At 37.8% G+C, this 12,716-nt stretch overlaps 1 protein-coding gene across 1 annotated transcript in view; it reads left to right on the top strand.

The window, feature by feature from the left end:
* Window positions 1-12,716, top strand: part of Adam23 (ADAM metallopeptidase domain 23) — a 160,073-nt gene that overhangs the window by 121,599 nt on the left and 25,758 nt on the right. The window contains exons 15-20 of the mRNA XM_042679084.1: window positions 1,116-1,187; window positions 1,769-1,858; window positions 3,102-3,182; window positions 8,589-8,639; window positions 9,260-9,323; window positions 10,560-10,665. Coding sequence (XP_042535018.1) covers window positions 1,116-1,187; window positions 1,769-1,858; window positions 3,102-3,182; window positions 8,589-8,639; window positions 9,260-9,323; window positions 10,560-10,665 — 464 coding nt within the window. The remainder of the gene's footprint in view (window positions 1-1,115; window positions 1,188-1,768; window positions 1,859-3,101; window positions 3,183-8,588; window positions 8,640-9,259; window positions 9,324-10,559; window positions 10,666-12,716) is intronic.

The following is a 12,716-nucleotide window of genomic DNA, read 5'->3' as shown; positions in this document are numbered from 1 at the left end:
CTGGAAGTGGAAGGAGGGAGGGTAAAGGCATTCTTGGATGAACTGGATGGAATCTGTGCTTTGGGGTGTGTAAAGCTGCTGAGTGCAATCCCTTCCTCCTTTCCCTGCCCATGGTTTTGCACATGTGTGTTGGGATGTTTTGCTCCAGTCTTTACCTAGGGATGATGATCATACCCAGATAATCCTGCTCCTGGTGACGGGAAATCATCATGTTTCCCATAAACCTCAACCATCACTGGTCTGTTATAATATTCACCAAGCAAGTTTGTGGCACCAGTAGAGTGGGTTTTTCTTGAAATCTGACTCCAGCAGTGACAGAAAGATCTCTATGCATTTATACATGTATATGCATGCTTAAGACAGCCAGTGGAGGCTTTTTTTTTTCAATGAAAATGATGTGCTTAGATTTCTAGCAAAGTAGTTTTCTGACTTCATTTACATTTACTTGATTGTATAAATTTTTGACTTTTTTTTTTTTTTTTTTTGGTCAGTCATGGGGCTTGAACTCTGGGCTTGGGCGCTGTCCCTCAGCTCTTCAGCTTAAGGCGAGCATCCTACCACTTGGGCTACAGCACCACTTCAGGTTTTCTGAGTGTTTATTGGAGATAAGAGTTTCATGGACTTTCCTGCCCAGGCTGGCTTTGAACCTTGATCCTCAGATCTCAGCCTCCTGAGTAGCTAGGATTATAGGCGTGAGCCACTGGCACCCGGCTATTTTTGACCATTTTTATGTCTTCCAAGATACCTTGAGATATGAGACAAGTCTGTGAATTGGATATGTTCGTCTTATTAGCAATGCATTTTAGCTCCATTAGCAATCATGAAAAATGATCTATTTCTCATGACAGTTTGTCTCCATAGTAAGTACTTTTCTTGCTAGGGGTCATCTCTGGAGCTTACCACCAGTGAAACTCCCAAGGGACATCTCCCCCTTTTTGAATATATTGTTACAAGTGTTATGAATAAGTTGACAGAATTCCCCATGTAAATTTCATATAAAAGATACCATAATAACAAGTCACAAAAGAATCTCACTGCTTATAGGGCCATGTATATGGATGACTTTCTGTGATAAATTAAAAAGTTATCCATTTTCTCGCCCTAATCTCTTTCAGCTGTTTGAGCCCACAGAATGTGGAAATGGATATGTGGAAGCTGGAGAGGAATGCGATTGTGGTTTTCATGTGGTAGGTATCAGAGATCTTCTTTACCTTCATTCAGTACAGCATTTCCCCAGAGCTAACAACAAAGCATTAGTGAGAGGCCTGTGTGATCATTCATCATGGTCTCGCTGTCTTTCTGGTTGCTCTGATCAATGCTTCATCTTAGCTCAGACATGTTAGCATTAGTCATGTTCTTATGGCCTTGTCTGGAGAAGCCTAATGGATTGTTCTAATCAAATTCCCTACCGCTTAAAAATTCATAGCTCGTATTCATTGCAGACAAGTTTTACCAAATTGTGAAACTTTTCTACATTGGATAACCTTTTTGCCTTTGTAAAACTAAACTGGGTATGAAGAATGTAAGAGAGCTAACCAGGGCTGGAGGGTACCTGCTAAGAAATGAGTCTACTCTTTGATAGAACAACTCGTTTTTATGGGAGATAAGACTCTTCCCATCAGTGTTCAAAGTGGTTCTTTCCAGAAATATTTGCTTACTATTTCTTTGAATCTAGGCATTTAGATCCTGTGTCAGTCAATTGGGGAGAGAATGTTGAATGGGCAACAGCAAAGGTTCCTGGCTTACCCACATGGAGTGTTTTCTCTAGGAATGCTACGGATTGTGCTGTAAGAAGTGCTCACTCTCCAATGGGGCCCATTGCAGTGATGGTCCCTGCTGTAATAACACCTCCTGCCTTGTGAGTTCCTGACACATTTATGCTTGTTTTCAATTGACAGGTTAGCCAGATAATTTTGCATGTCCATTGAGGTCTTGTATAGCTTGTCATGTTACATATGTTACATATATAACAACATATGTTTCGCATACTAACCTGCAACGTTGTACAATAAGTTCTGTGACGGGGAGGCTCATCACATTTATCATCACTGTTATTCACTGTCCACCACCATTTTATCCTTCATTGCTTCCTTGGGAGAATTACTTGACTGCTTACACACCAGGTTGTCCTACTAACACAGATGAGAACCAAATTAAATTGTTGAGGAGGAGAGGGACAATTCCTTTGGTCTTTTAAATAATATGACCTACTTTTTTCTTCAGAACTTACCCTAAATTACTTTAAACTCAGAGCATAAAAGCAAGTGCTCATATTTTTTCACTTGACTTTTGAGTCTTCCATAAAGTCAGGGAAGACAGATTGGGCTTTAACAAGGTATGTTCATATGTTTGTACATGTGTTCATACTGTGCTGCCTACAGTGACTTCCAAGTTGTCTTTGCAAAGTCATTTTTAATATTCCTTTTTCTCAGATATAAGACCCTATGGTATTATCAATAACCATAATTTATGTGACCTGAGTTTTTCAATTTAAGGGTTTATATATATATATATATGGTATTCTAGAAGATTCTAGCAGTTTATGTCTACTAGCAGATTACGAATTACTTGAGACTCATGGCCTTGTTTACTGTTTGACTCATTCCCTCCCCAGACAAAATGTTTATATATCTTAGGCAATCACTGACATCACTGAAGATGGTTTATATGAATTCATTGTGATTTAACTATACATATTTAGCTAAGGCAATATTAATATCCAAGCTAGTGAGTAAATTAGTGAAAATTGGGCATATATATTCATCTTTTAGCACTATCTTAAATGTTTATACACATTATGTTATTCCCTTGTCTTTAGCCAAACCAGTGTTTACTTTTTTTTAAAACAAATCTTGCATTATAATGTTTTCCTAAAATAATACTTAGAGAGTGATTTCAACATCTGAACTCTGAATGCTTTTGTGACTATCTTTTCTGTAGATTAGGAGGTAGCATCTGGGCCTTGTTTCTATGCTATATTATGACTCACATGAAGATTTTAGTGGTATTTATGAAAAAGCAGAAGAGTTTACAGAGAACAAAATAATAACTTTTGAAATATTAATTAACCATGGCTCCTAATACTGAATTTTGATTTGTAGTTTCAGCCACGAGGGTATGAATGTCGAGACGCTGTCAATGGTTGTGATATTACTGAGTATTGTACTGGAGACTCTGGCCAGGTATAGCAAACCGAGTTTTGACTAATACATTTTACAGTACATATTTGTAAAGCTATCATGATAGATTGTATGTATGAACATAGTCTTATTTTATTGCTTGGTTTTCTAGCTACTTGTACTTCTTCACTATACTTTTATGTTAGAAAAACTCAATGTACTATTTTTTAGATATATAGCTCTTTACTTCTGAAACTTCCCTTCATTTCTCTATATGATTTATACTCAACTAATTGATGCTTTCCTCTTATGTCTCTACATCAGAAACAGTACATTGACTTTAGTGGTATATTAGTACTATTTTCAAACATTTTAAGAATAGAAACCATTTAAAACAAACAGCCAGGAATGAGTAGTTCATGCTTATAATCCTAGCTACTCAAGAGGCTGAGATCTGAGGATAGAAAAGTCCATGAGACTCTTATCTACAATTAACCATCAGAAAGTGGGAAGTGGAGCTATGTCTCTAGTGGTAGAGCAGTAGCCTTGAACAAAAAAGGTTCAGGGACAGTGCTCTGAATTCAAGTCCCAGGACTGGCAGGCACGCACACACACATGCGCCCCCCCCACCCCCAATAGAACATCAAACAAAGTTTGTATGGAAACCCCATGTAGAAAGCCAGGACAAGCAGCAATGATGCTCTGGCTAAGTAGGACTTGTAGCAGAAATCCATCTTCTTTAATTCTCTGTCATCACATATAGCCCTGACTTCAGAGCCTCTATCCATTAAAATGATTACTAGAGTTTGAACTCAGGGCCTTGCTCTTGCTGAGTAGGCACTCAAATGTTGAGCCATGCCTTCACTCTTTCTTGCACTGGTTATTTTAATGTAGGGAGGGTTTTGCTTTCTGGCTTAGGTATGTGACAGGATGGTTGGTGATCTTCCTAATGTATGTTTTTTATGTGGTAGCTGGAGTGACTGAAACACACCATCATGCCCAGTTTCTTTCACTGAGTAAATTGGTAAACTTTTTTACCCAGGCTGGCTTGGAACCATTATTCTCCCAATGTCAACTTCACACATAATGGGGATGACAGACATATACCACATTGTACAACTATTTGTTGAGAAGTGTTATGAATTTTTTGTCCATACTGACATGAAACTATGACCTTCCTAAGTACCTACAATTACTGACGTGAACTAACATGTCCAGCTTCTCTTTATGTAATTAAAAAATTGTCAGATTAGCACCAGTGGCTCATGTCTGTAATCCTAGCTACTCAAGGAACTGAGATCTGAAGATTGTGATTTGAAACCAGCCTAGGCAGGAAAGTTCATAAGATACTTACTGACAATTAACCACCAAAATACTGCAAGTGGAGGTGGGGCTCAAATGACAGAAAGCTAGCCTTGAGTAAAAAAATACTCAGAAACCCTGAGCTTAGGGCTGGGAAGATGGCTCAGTGGTAGGGCGCTTGCCTTGCATGCCTGAGGCCCTGGGTTCGATTCCTCAGCACCACATAAGCAAAAAGAAAAAAGCCGGAAGTGGTGCTGTGGCTCAAGTGGTAGAGCGCTAGCCTTGAGCTGAAGAGCTGAGGGACAGTGCCCAGGCCCAGAGTTCAGGTTCCACAGACACCCCCCCCCCCAAAAAAAAAAAGAAACCCTGAGCTTAGCCTGAATTTTAAGCCCTAGGACTAGCACAGATACACACATGTCATTTTATTGTTTGTCTTTAAATGAATCATTTATTAAGTTATGTGTTGAGCACTGTTGTCAATGCCAGGGAAAGGATAAGATTGACAAGTGGTTAAACTCATGGAACTTATAAAACAGATATATAAATACAAATATTAGATGGCCTAAATAAAGTGCTATGAAAAGCAGCTTGGAGTAGGGACATTAGTGAGAAGCCTACTATTTTTAGTGTTAGAATGCTAAAGGCTTAACTGCCGTAGGTGGTTTTAGTTCTTTAAATACTGTATTGTTAAAGAAAACACTGTTTTTAATCATTTTTCAACTGATCAGAATTAACCCATAGTACAGGGAGTCCAAATACCTCAAGCATTTTCTTTTCTTCTAAAAAAAACGTTTTAGAATTTTCTTCTCCAAGACAGTGAACTTTGAATTTAATTAATCCTAGTAATTTTTTAGGAAAACAGAATTTTTACACCTCTAATCACTAATGTCTATAATCAATACTATGACTTAAATTTTCTCTTGTTGTTTTATTTTTATTTTTATATGTTTTGTGGCACTGAGTTTAAACCCAGGGACTTATGCTTGTTAGGCAAGTACTCTACTACTTCATCCATCTCCCCAGACAATTTTTCAAATAAGGTCTTACATGTATGGTCAGGTTGGAATGGACCATGATCTTCCTATTTAAGCTCCCTGTGCAGCTGGGATGAGAGGCATGTATTGCTGTGCTTAGCTTTTTGTTGGTTGAAATGGGGTCTTATGAACATTTTTCCTGGGCTGGTCTTAAACTCTGATCCTTTCAATTTCTACCTCTCAAGTAGATAGGATTACAGACACAAGCCTGCACATTGCATATGGTTTTTCTTAGTGTATGTTTAATTTTGCTTATTAACATGTACTGGTGGCTCTGGGCTACTTTTAAAATTTGCAGCATATCACGAGATAATCAATCCTTGGGCAATGGAGAGTACCATAAATTGGTCTAAATGGGTGGGGTAAAGGGATGTGAAGGGTAAACAAAGGAGGAGGCTGCAATGCTTGGTAAGAAATGTGCGCATTATCCTGCCCATGTAATTGTAACCCCTCTGTACAGTATGTTCACAAATAAAATAAATTAAAAAAAAATGGGTGGGGTAACACAATTTAAGTACTGTTGAAGATGTTTCGGGCGGACCTTCCTACACAGTGTAAAACCAAGGAGTGGAATGACCTTTGAGATATTATCCAGAGTTTTCCTCCCAGAGGAAAGTACCTGCAGTGATGACTCTTGCTCTAAATATTCCTACAGATAAGAATCCCCAAAAGTTCTCTGTCAGACATATCAGAAATCACAACTGGATTAAAAAATATTTTTTGAAACAGGATCTTGCTCTTAATTCTTGACTGACCTCAAACTCTTCGTTTGCCTGCCTCAACCTGCCAGGATTTACAAGTGTACTCCACCATGTCTGGCTAGCAACTGGAGTATATTAGCCTAAATTAAAAGCAGATTGATTAGAAATCTCACATTTGAGCGGGACAGTTTGTTGTTGTTGTTGTTGTTTTTGTGTTGGTCCTGGGGCTTGAACTCAGGGACTGGGCACAGTCCCTGAGATTTTTTTGCTAAGCCAGCAGCTCTGCTCCTGGCTTTGTGGTGGTAAATTGAAAATAAGACTCTCATGGACTTTCCTACCAGGGCTGGCTTTGAACCACAATCTTAAGATCTTAGCCTCTTGAGTAGCTAGAATTACAGGTATGAGCCATCAGCACCCTATGTGGGACAGTTTTTATTAAGCACTTTTCTTTTGTTGTTAGGAAAGAACTTTATAGTATTTTTCTTGCAATGTTTTAGAAGCATGACAAATTAATTGTAGAATCTGATTTGCTTATTCCCAAAGTTATGTTTTTCATTTCTGTTTATTGTGGTTGCAGCAGTTTTAAAGTAAGTGAATAATTAATAATAGATGACTAATGACATAATAGTTGACTTGTGGATGAATAGAGAGAGATGAAAGAAGCCATAAGGATGTCTGCTTTAGTTCAGTTGGCCCAGTATTTGAGGTTTTAGTGCCAATAATTGCATCCCTGGAATACTCAGCAGGGTGAATGAAAAGCTGTGGTGAATGAAGCTGTTCAAACACTGTTCGTTCTTAGAAAAACATAGAACCCAAGTATTTTTTATTGGAATCTTCCTTAGTAAGTTACTGCTCCTTAGGAATGCTAAACTAGTTCTATCTTCTTTATATCATGAACTTCATCAGTAGCCTGATATGTGCAGGATATAATGACTTGGTTGTATCTGTATGAGTCATTCGGTTATTCTCTAAGTCAGTCATTAGTAATTGAGCACCTGCCTCAAACTTGCATACCAAAGACAGCTACATAAACATAAAATCTCACCTGCCTGGAACTCACACGATGATAGGGAACAATTATAAGCAAACAAATGAATAAAATACATGAATTGTCAGTTGGTGTTACATGCTCTGGGAAAAGAAAAGCAGGGAGTGGTGAGGGAGAGCTAGTGCTGGTTGGGGAGAGAGAGAGGCCTCTTTGAGGTAATGATGTTACTTGAACAAAACCTCCAGAGCCATGCAGAAATTGGAGGAAGATTTAAAAAAGTGCAAAACCAAGGCCATGGGCTGGTACCAGGCCTAACAGGGAGAGAGCAGGAAATGAGTCCAGAGAAATGATGAGGTGGGGTAGGAGAGAATCATCATGGTCAACTTGAAGGCTAGTAATAAGTTAAGAAGCCACTTAGGGGTTTTGACCAGAAGATTGATGTGATCTGGTCTTTGTACTTGAAAGGGATCTCTCTGTTTCTAAACAGCGATAGCCTGGAGGCCACAAGTGGGGTAGAAGAGTTAGTGATGGAGGTGGAGAAAGAGGTGGTCAAGTTGTCATGTTTTGAAGTGAAGCTAATGGGACTTGTTGACATACTGAATGCAAAATGTGGGCAAGAGGAATGAATAGGGACTAATGCTGTGGTGTTGGGCTGAACAATGGAGAGGTCATTCGCTGAGAAAGTGAAGACTGAAGGGGAGCATTGGTACACATCTCTGGGTTTCTTAATCCTTTGCCAGACATGTGTATTCTTTTCTTTCATATTTGATTCTAACACCATAGTAGAGCTTTTGTCTTGACTTTTTTTCAACTCTCAAAACTGTGTAAAAGTTTTAAATTCACCTATTCAGTGTAATTTTGGGGGGGAAATGAGGCATACTTAATGATCAGATAAACAAGCCAGTAAATAAAAATACCCACAGTATCACAGACTGTGCTGGTAACAAGTGTGTGGTGGGAGGGTCAGACAGGTCATGATGAGTCAAAATCAAAACTCTCTTTTCTGTTTTTGTAAAGTGGTTTATAGGTGAGTGACATGATGCCACATTCAGATTTGACATTTTCAGGAGCGCAGCAAGGTTTTGTAAATTAGTTCCTGAGTGTGTTCACTCCTACATAGCAAGCTGATTCATTTCCTTCCCTAGCCATTTAAATCCTGCTTATTTTCATCTCCTAGGCAGCAAATGTACTTTGTTTTTCTAGTCCATTTCACAGTAAACAGAAAATCATATAGAAAGTACCCACTATGTGGGCTTTATTTTCTTATTTTACCAATGGTAGAATTAGTTTAAATAACCTACTTAAGGCATTAGGTGTGTTTTTGAAATATTCTTAATTGTATATTCCCGTGCGAGCTTTTTTCCCCTTCATTTTTGTATATGGAGCACATTATCTGAAGGTACTTCTTATGCTGCACATTTACTAATAAGATAATATTTTTCAGTGTCCACCAAATCTTCATAAACAAGATGGTTATGCCTGCAATCAAAATCAGGTAGGCTAGGAACTTTTAAATATAATTTAGAAGGATAGTTTGAAAAGTTGTTTTTTCTTAAATGTCACATTGGAAGGAAATTTTGCTCACATGAATTAGAGTGGGGTTCTAATTTCAGAGTTGCTTCATGTCATACCATATATTAAATATATTTAACTCTAGTGACAAGTTGTCCAGATTGAGGCAAAAGAAAACAAATGAAATAGCTATAGAATTAGAAATCTGATTCACTCATTTGTGACCATCTTTAAGTAATTCCAGCATGTCTGTTATGGGAAAATAAGACAACTTTTTTGAAATGGCTTTTTAAAACCCAATCATGCATATGTAAGCAAAGTTAAAAATTGTTTAAGTGTCATTCAAAGAAAGGCACCAATTTTTGCTTTCCATACTTTTGAATTTTAGATAATTATTTTGAATGTAAACAGCTGTGTTTTGAGGTCGGCAGTATCTTAAGCTTTTCATAAGATGTTGGTGACTCTCATTGTTTTTTGTGAAAATATTAGAATATGGAATGAAAAAAATACCTCGTCTAAGTCAACTAGAAGGAGATTTGTCATCAGAATTTTGGGAAAGGTGTTGTGGCTCCGTGCATCTCATATGTGTGGTCTTGTCCTCAGGGTCGCTGCTACAATGGCGAGTGCAAGACCAGGGACAACCAGTGCCAGTACATCTGGGGAACAAGTAGGTCACGCTTCCTGTTTGCTGGTCACATGTGCACTTCCTCTTAAGAGTGTTTTTGCAAGCTGGGCACCGGTGGCTCACACCTGTGATCCTAGATAGTCAGGACGCTGACATCTGAGGATTGCAGTTCAAAGACAGCCTGGGTAGGAAGGTCCATGAGACTCTTATTTCCAATTGACCACCAGAGAACTGGAAGTGGCACTGTGGTTCAAGTGGTAGAGCACTACTAGCCTTGAGCTGAAGAGCCCAGGGACAGCGCTCAGGCCCCAGCGTTCAAGCCCCACAACCAACAAAAACAAACAAACAAAAGCAACAAAAAAAATAGTGTTTTTCTCTACTAGTCTTGCAGACAGAGATCCAAAGCTTGCAGTAATGTGAAAGAAAGGAAGAAAGAGAAAGAGAGCAAGAAGGGAAAGAAGAGAAAGATCTAGAAAAGAATGAGAATAAAGAGATCTGCAACTTTTAGTGATGAACTATAGAGGAAGTAGCTGAGTGGTACAGTACAAGAGAAGTCTTGGATTTAATTTTCTAGTACTTACCAATAATAATTAATAATAGTAACCAATAGTAATAATAATAAAAACCAAGATAAACAACTCTTGAGGATTTGTACATGTGAATCCTAACCAAATGTCATCCACCCACTGTGACTGTCATAGAAGGGATTTTCCATCTGCTGTTAAGACTGAGTTGAGGGCAGTGGTCATGATCATTATCTGGCCACTTGCATGGCTGACTTTGTGGACTTTCACATTTATCCCCCAACAAGTTGGCTTCCTGGAGTAGTCATTTTCCCTGAGTAGATGGTAATGTCTCAGGACATTCCCCACATATCTACATGTTCACATTTACAGTGCTACTTTAATAAACTTCAGTTGGAAAGTTCAAGACGTTGCTGAGGCTGAGTCCTTGCAGAGAAAAACAAAGCACATAAAAGCACACCGATTCTGGCATGAGTGATTTTAGTGTTGGGCAAATATCATTTATCTGAATAGCTTACATTCACTGCTTTTGTTTTGTTAGAGGCAAGAAAATAAGGACATACTGCCTTGTAAGATACTTGAAAATCAGGGCTAGGGACATAGTTGGTGGTGGAATACTTCCCTATCAGATGTTAAGTCAGGATTTATAAATTCCTTTTCTGGAGAATCAGATGTTGGGCATTACAGTGGCCTACCATTGGTTATGAATGATGAAAACTAAAATGAAGTTTCTTCTCTTGCTCATCTCCAAAAGAGGCTGCAGGGTCTGACAAGTTCTGCTATGAAAAGCTGAATACGGAAGGCACCGAGAAGGGAAACTGTGGGAAGGATGGAGACCGCTGGATCCAGTGTAGCAAACAGTGAGTAGTTAGCTTTGGGGCAGGATGCCTGCTCTTAGAGACCCAATGCAAATGCAGAATGAGTGCAAAGTAAGTATCACTTACAAAAAAAGGTTTAGGAATATTTTACTTCACAAAATCTTTAGCCAATAAAATTGTTTTCTAATTCCAAAAACTTGTTCAAACTACTCAAAAAACTTAAAGCATATATTAAAATGTATAATATAATAAAATACAATAAATATAATAAATATAAAATATAATAAGATATATTAATGGCATATTTAGAGGCAAATGACAGTACGCTGACACTATGCTACAAGACTAACACCATGTGTAAAACTGAGAAAATTAACCACCTGATGTATTTTGCTTGATTCTTATTTTGAAGATGCTTTGCCAAGGTGTTACAAATAATTATTAGGGTTTAATTTTCTACTTTTGGTAGCCTTTATAGTCTATGAACGTACTATTATGCGTAGTTTAAGAGGTAAATTATGTAGGCTTGGTATATTTTAAGGACTAATAGATAAATGAAATAGATAATAAATATTAAAGTAATAATGTTTTTATTCATTTCACAAGTGCAGTATCTTTAAATTTTACTAGTCAATTAATATCTAGATCAGAGACTTTTCCCTTCTGAACAACATCTACTTCATGGGTAATGGAGGCCTTGTTACTCAGAAATGAGGTACTTTCAGGGAACATTGGTTATCGTTCCCCATAAGTGATTGAGGAAAGCTGAAATTACGATGTAATAGTTTATTCAGGTTAATTCAGTGACTTGGATCTATGGAGCCATTAATTTCTAAGTTGAAGTGCCTCCATTTTTCTTCCATAGCAAGGATTATTTACTTTCTAATTTTGAAGGAGAACAAAGATTTCAGGAAAGTTTTATTTCGCTGATTAGTGATGTCTATAATATATTTTATGAAATACCACAGGTCTGGGTAGACTTTGGTAGAGAACAGGGCTTTAGAAGGCAACACAAGTTTGACTATTATCATTTAAACTTACACCAAAAGAACAGAGGTCAGAGCTGCCCTTTTGATGTTTCCTGAGTGGACAGTAGACATTCTGAGACATTGATCCTCAGTTCTTTGGGTACCACAAAGTAGGAAGAAGGGGGATGTGACGTAGTCGCGACCCATGTGGCTGGGAACTTCTGAATTTGATTAGGTTTACTCATTTGTTGTATATAAATCTGATCATTCTGTGATTCTTCCTTTTTTTTTTTTTTTTTTTTTTTTGCCAGTCCTCGGGCTTGAACCCAGGGCCTGGACATAGTCCTTCAGCCTCCTTGTGCTCAAGGTTCATTCTCTACCACTTGAGCCATAGCACCACTTCCAGCTTTTTCTGGATAGTTTATTGGAAATAAGAGTCTCATGGACTTTTCTGTCCCAGCTGGCTTTGAGCTCTGATCATCAGATCTCAGCCTCCTGCATAGCTAGAATTATAGGCCTGAGCCACCAACACTTGGCTTCATTCTGATTCTTGACTTTAAAACATTTGGGAAGTGTTGAAATATATCACTGGAAAAGGTATTTTCTGAATATCTGACTTTAGACTAACCTATTTCCAGTGTGTTAATATGTGTGTTTTAAAACTTGAAAATTTTGTGAAATATAGTAAGTAAACTAAAATAACACAAGTATACCTTTACTAAATAATTATGAGATAAACACCCACAGAAATAAATAGAATATTCTGAATAAATAGAAATAATAGAATATTCTGAATAAATAGAATAAATAGAAAATAAACAGAATATTCTGGCATTCCCGGAATAAAAATTGTCCACAGAATAGTTCTCCAGCTCTTTCCTGGAGTAATTTTCATCCTGACTTTTGTTACTGACATTTGTGATACTTCATGTACTATTTTATATCTTACTTCTGAATTAATCATTTTACGAGGTTTCTTTTTTGTTTGTTTTTGTCTGTCATGGGGCTTGAACTCTGGGCCTGAGCACTGCCCTTCAGCTCTTCAGCTCAAGGCCAGCACTCTACCACTTGAGCCACAGCGTCACTTCTGGTTTTCTGGTGGTTTATTAGAGATAAGAGTCTCAC

The sequence above is a fragment of the Dipodomys spectabilis genome, unplaced genomic scaffold, assembly GCF_019054845.1.
Source record: "Dipodomys spectabilis isolate Male_0828 unplaced genomic scaffold, ASM1905484v1 ptg000051l, whole genome shotgun sequence".
NCBI lineage: Eukaryota > Metazoa > Chordata > Mammalia > Rodentia > Heteromyidae > Dipodomys > Dipodomys spectabilis.
The sequence above is the reverse complement of the archived record's forward strand: the minus strand, read 5'-3'. Positions and strand labels throughout refer to the sequence as shown.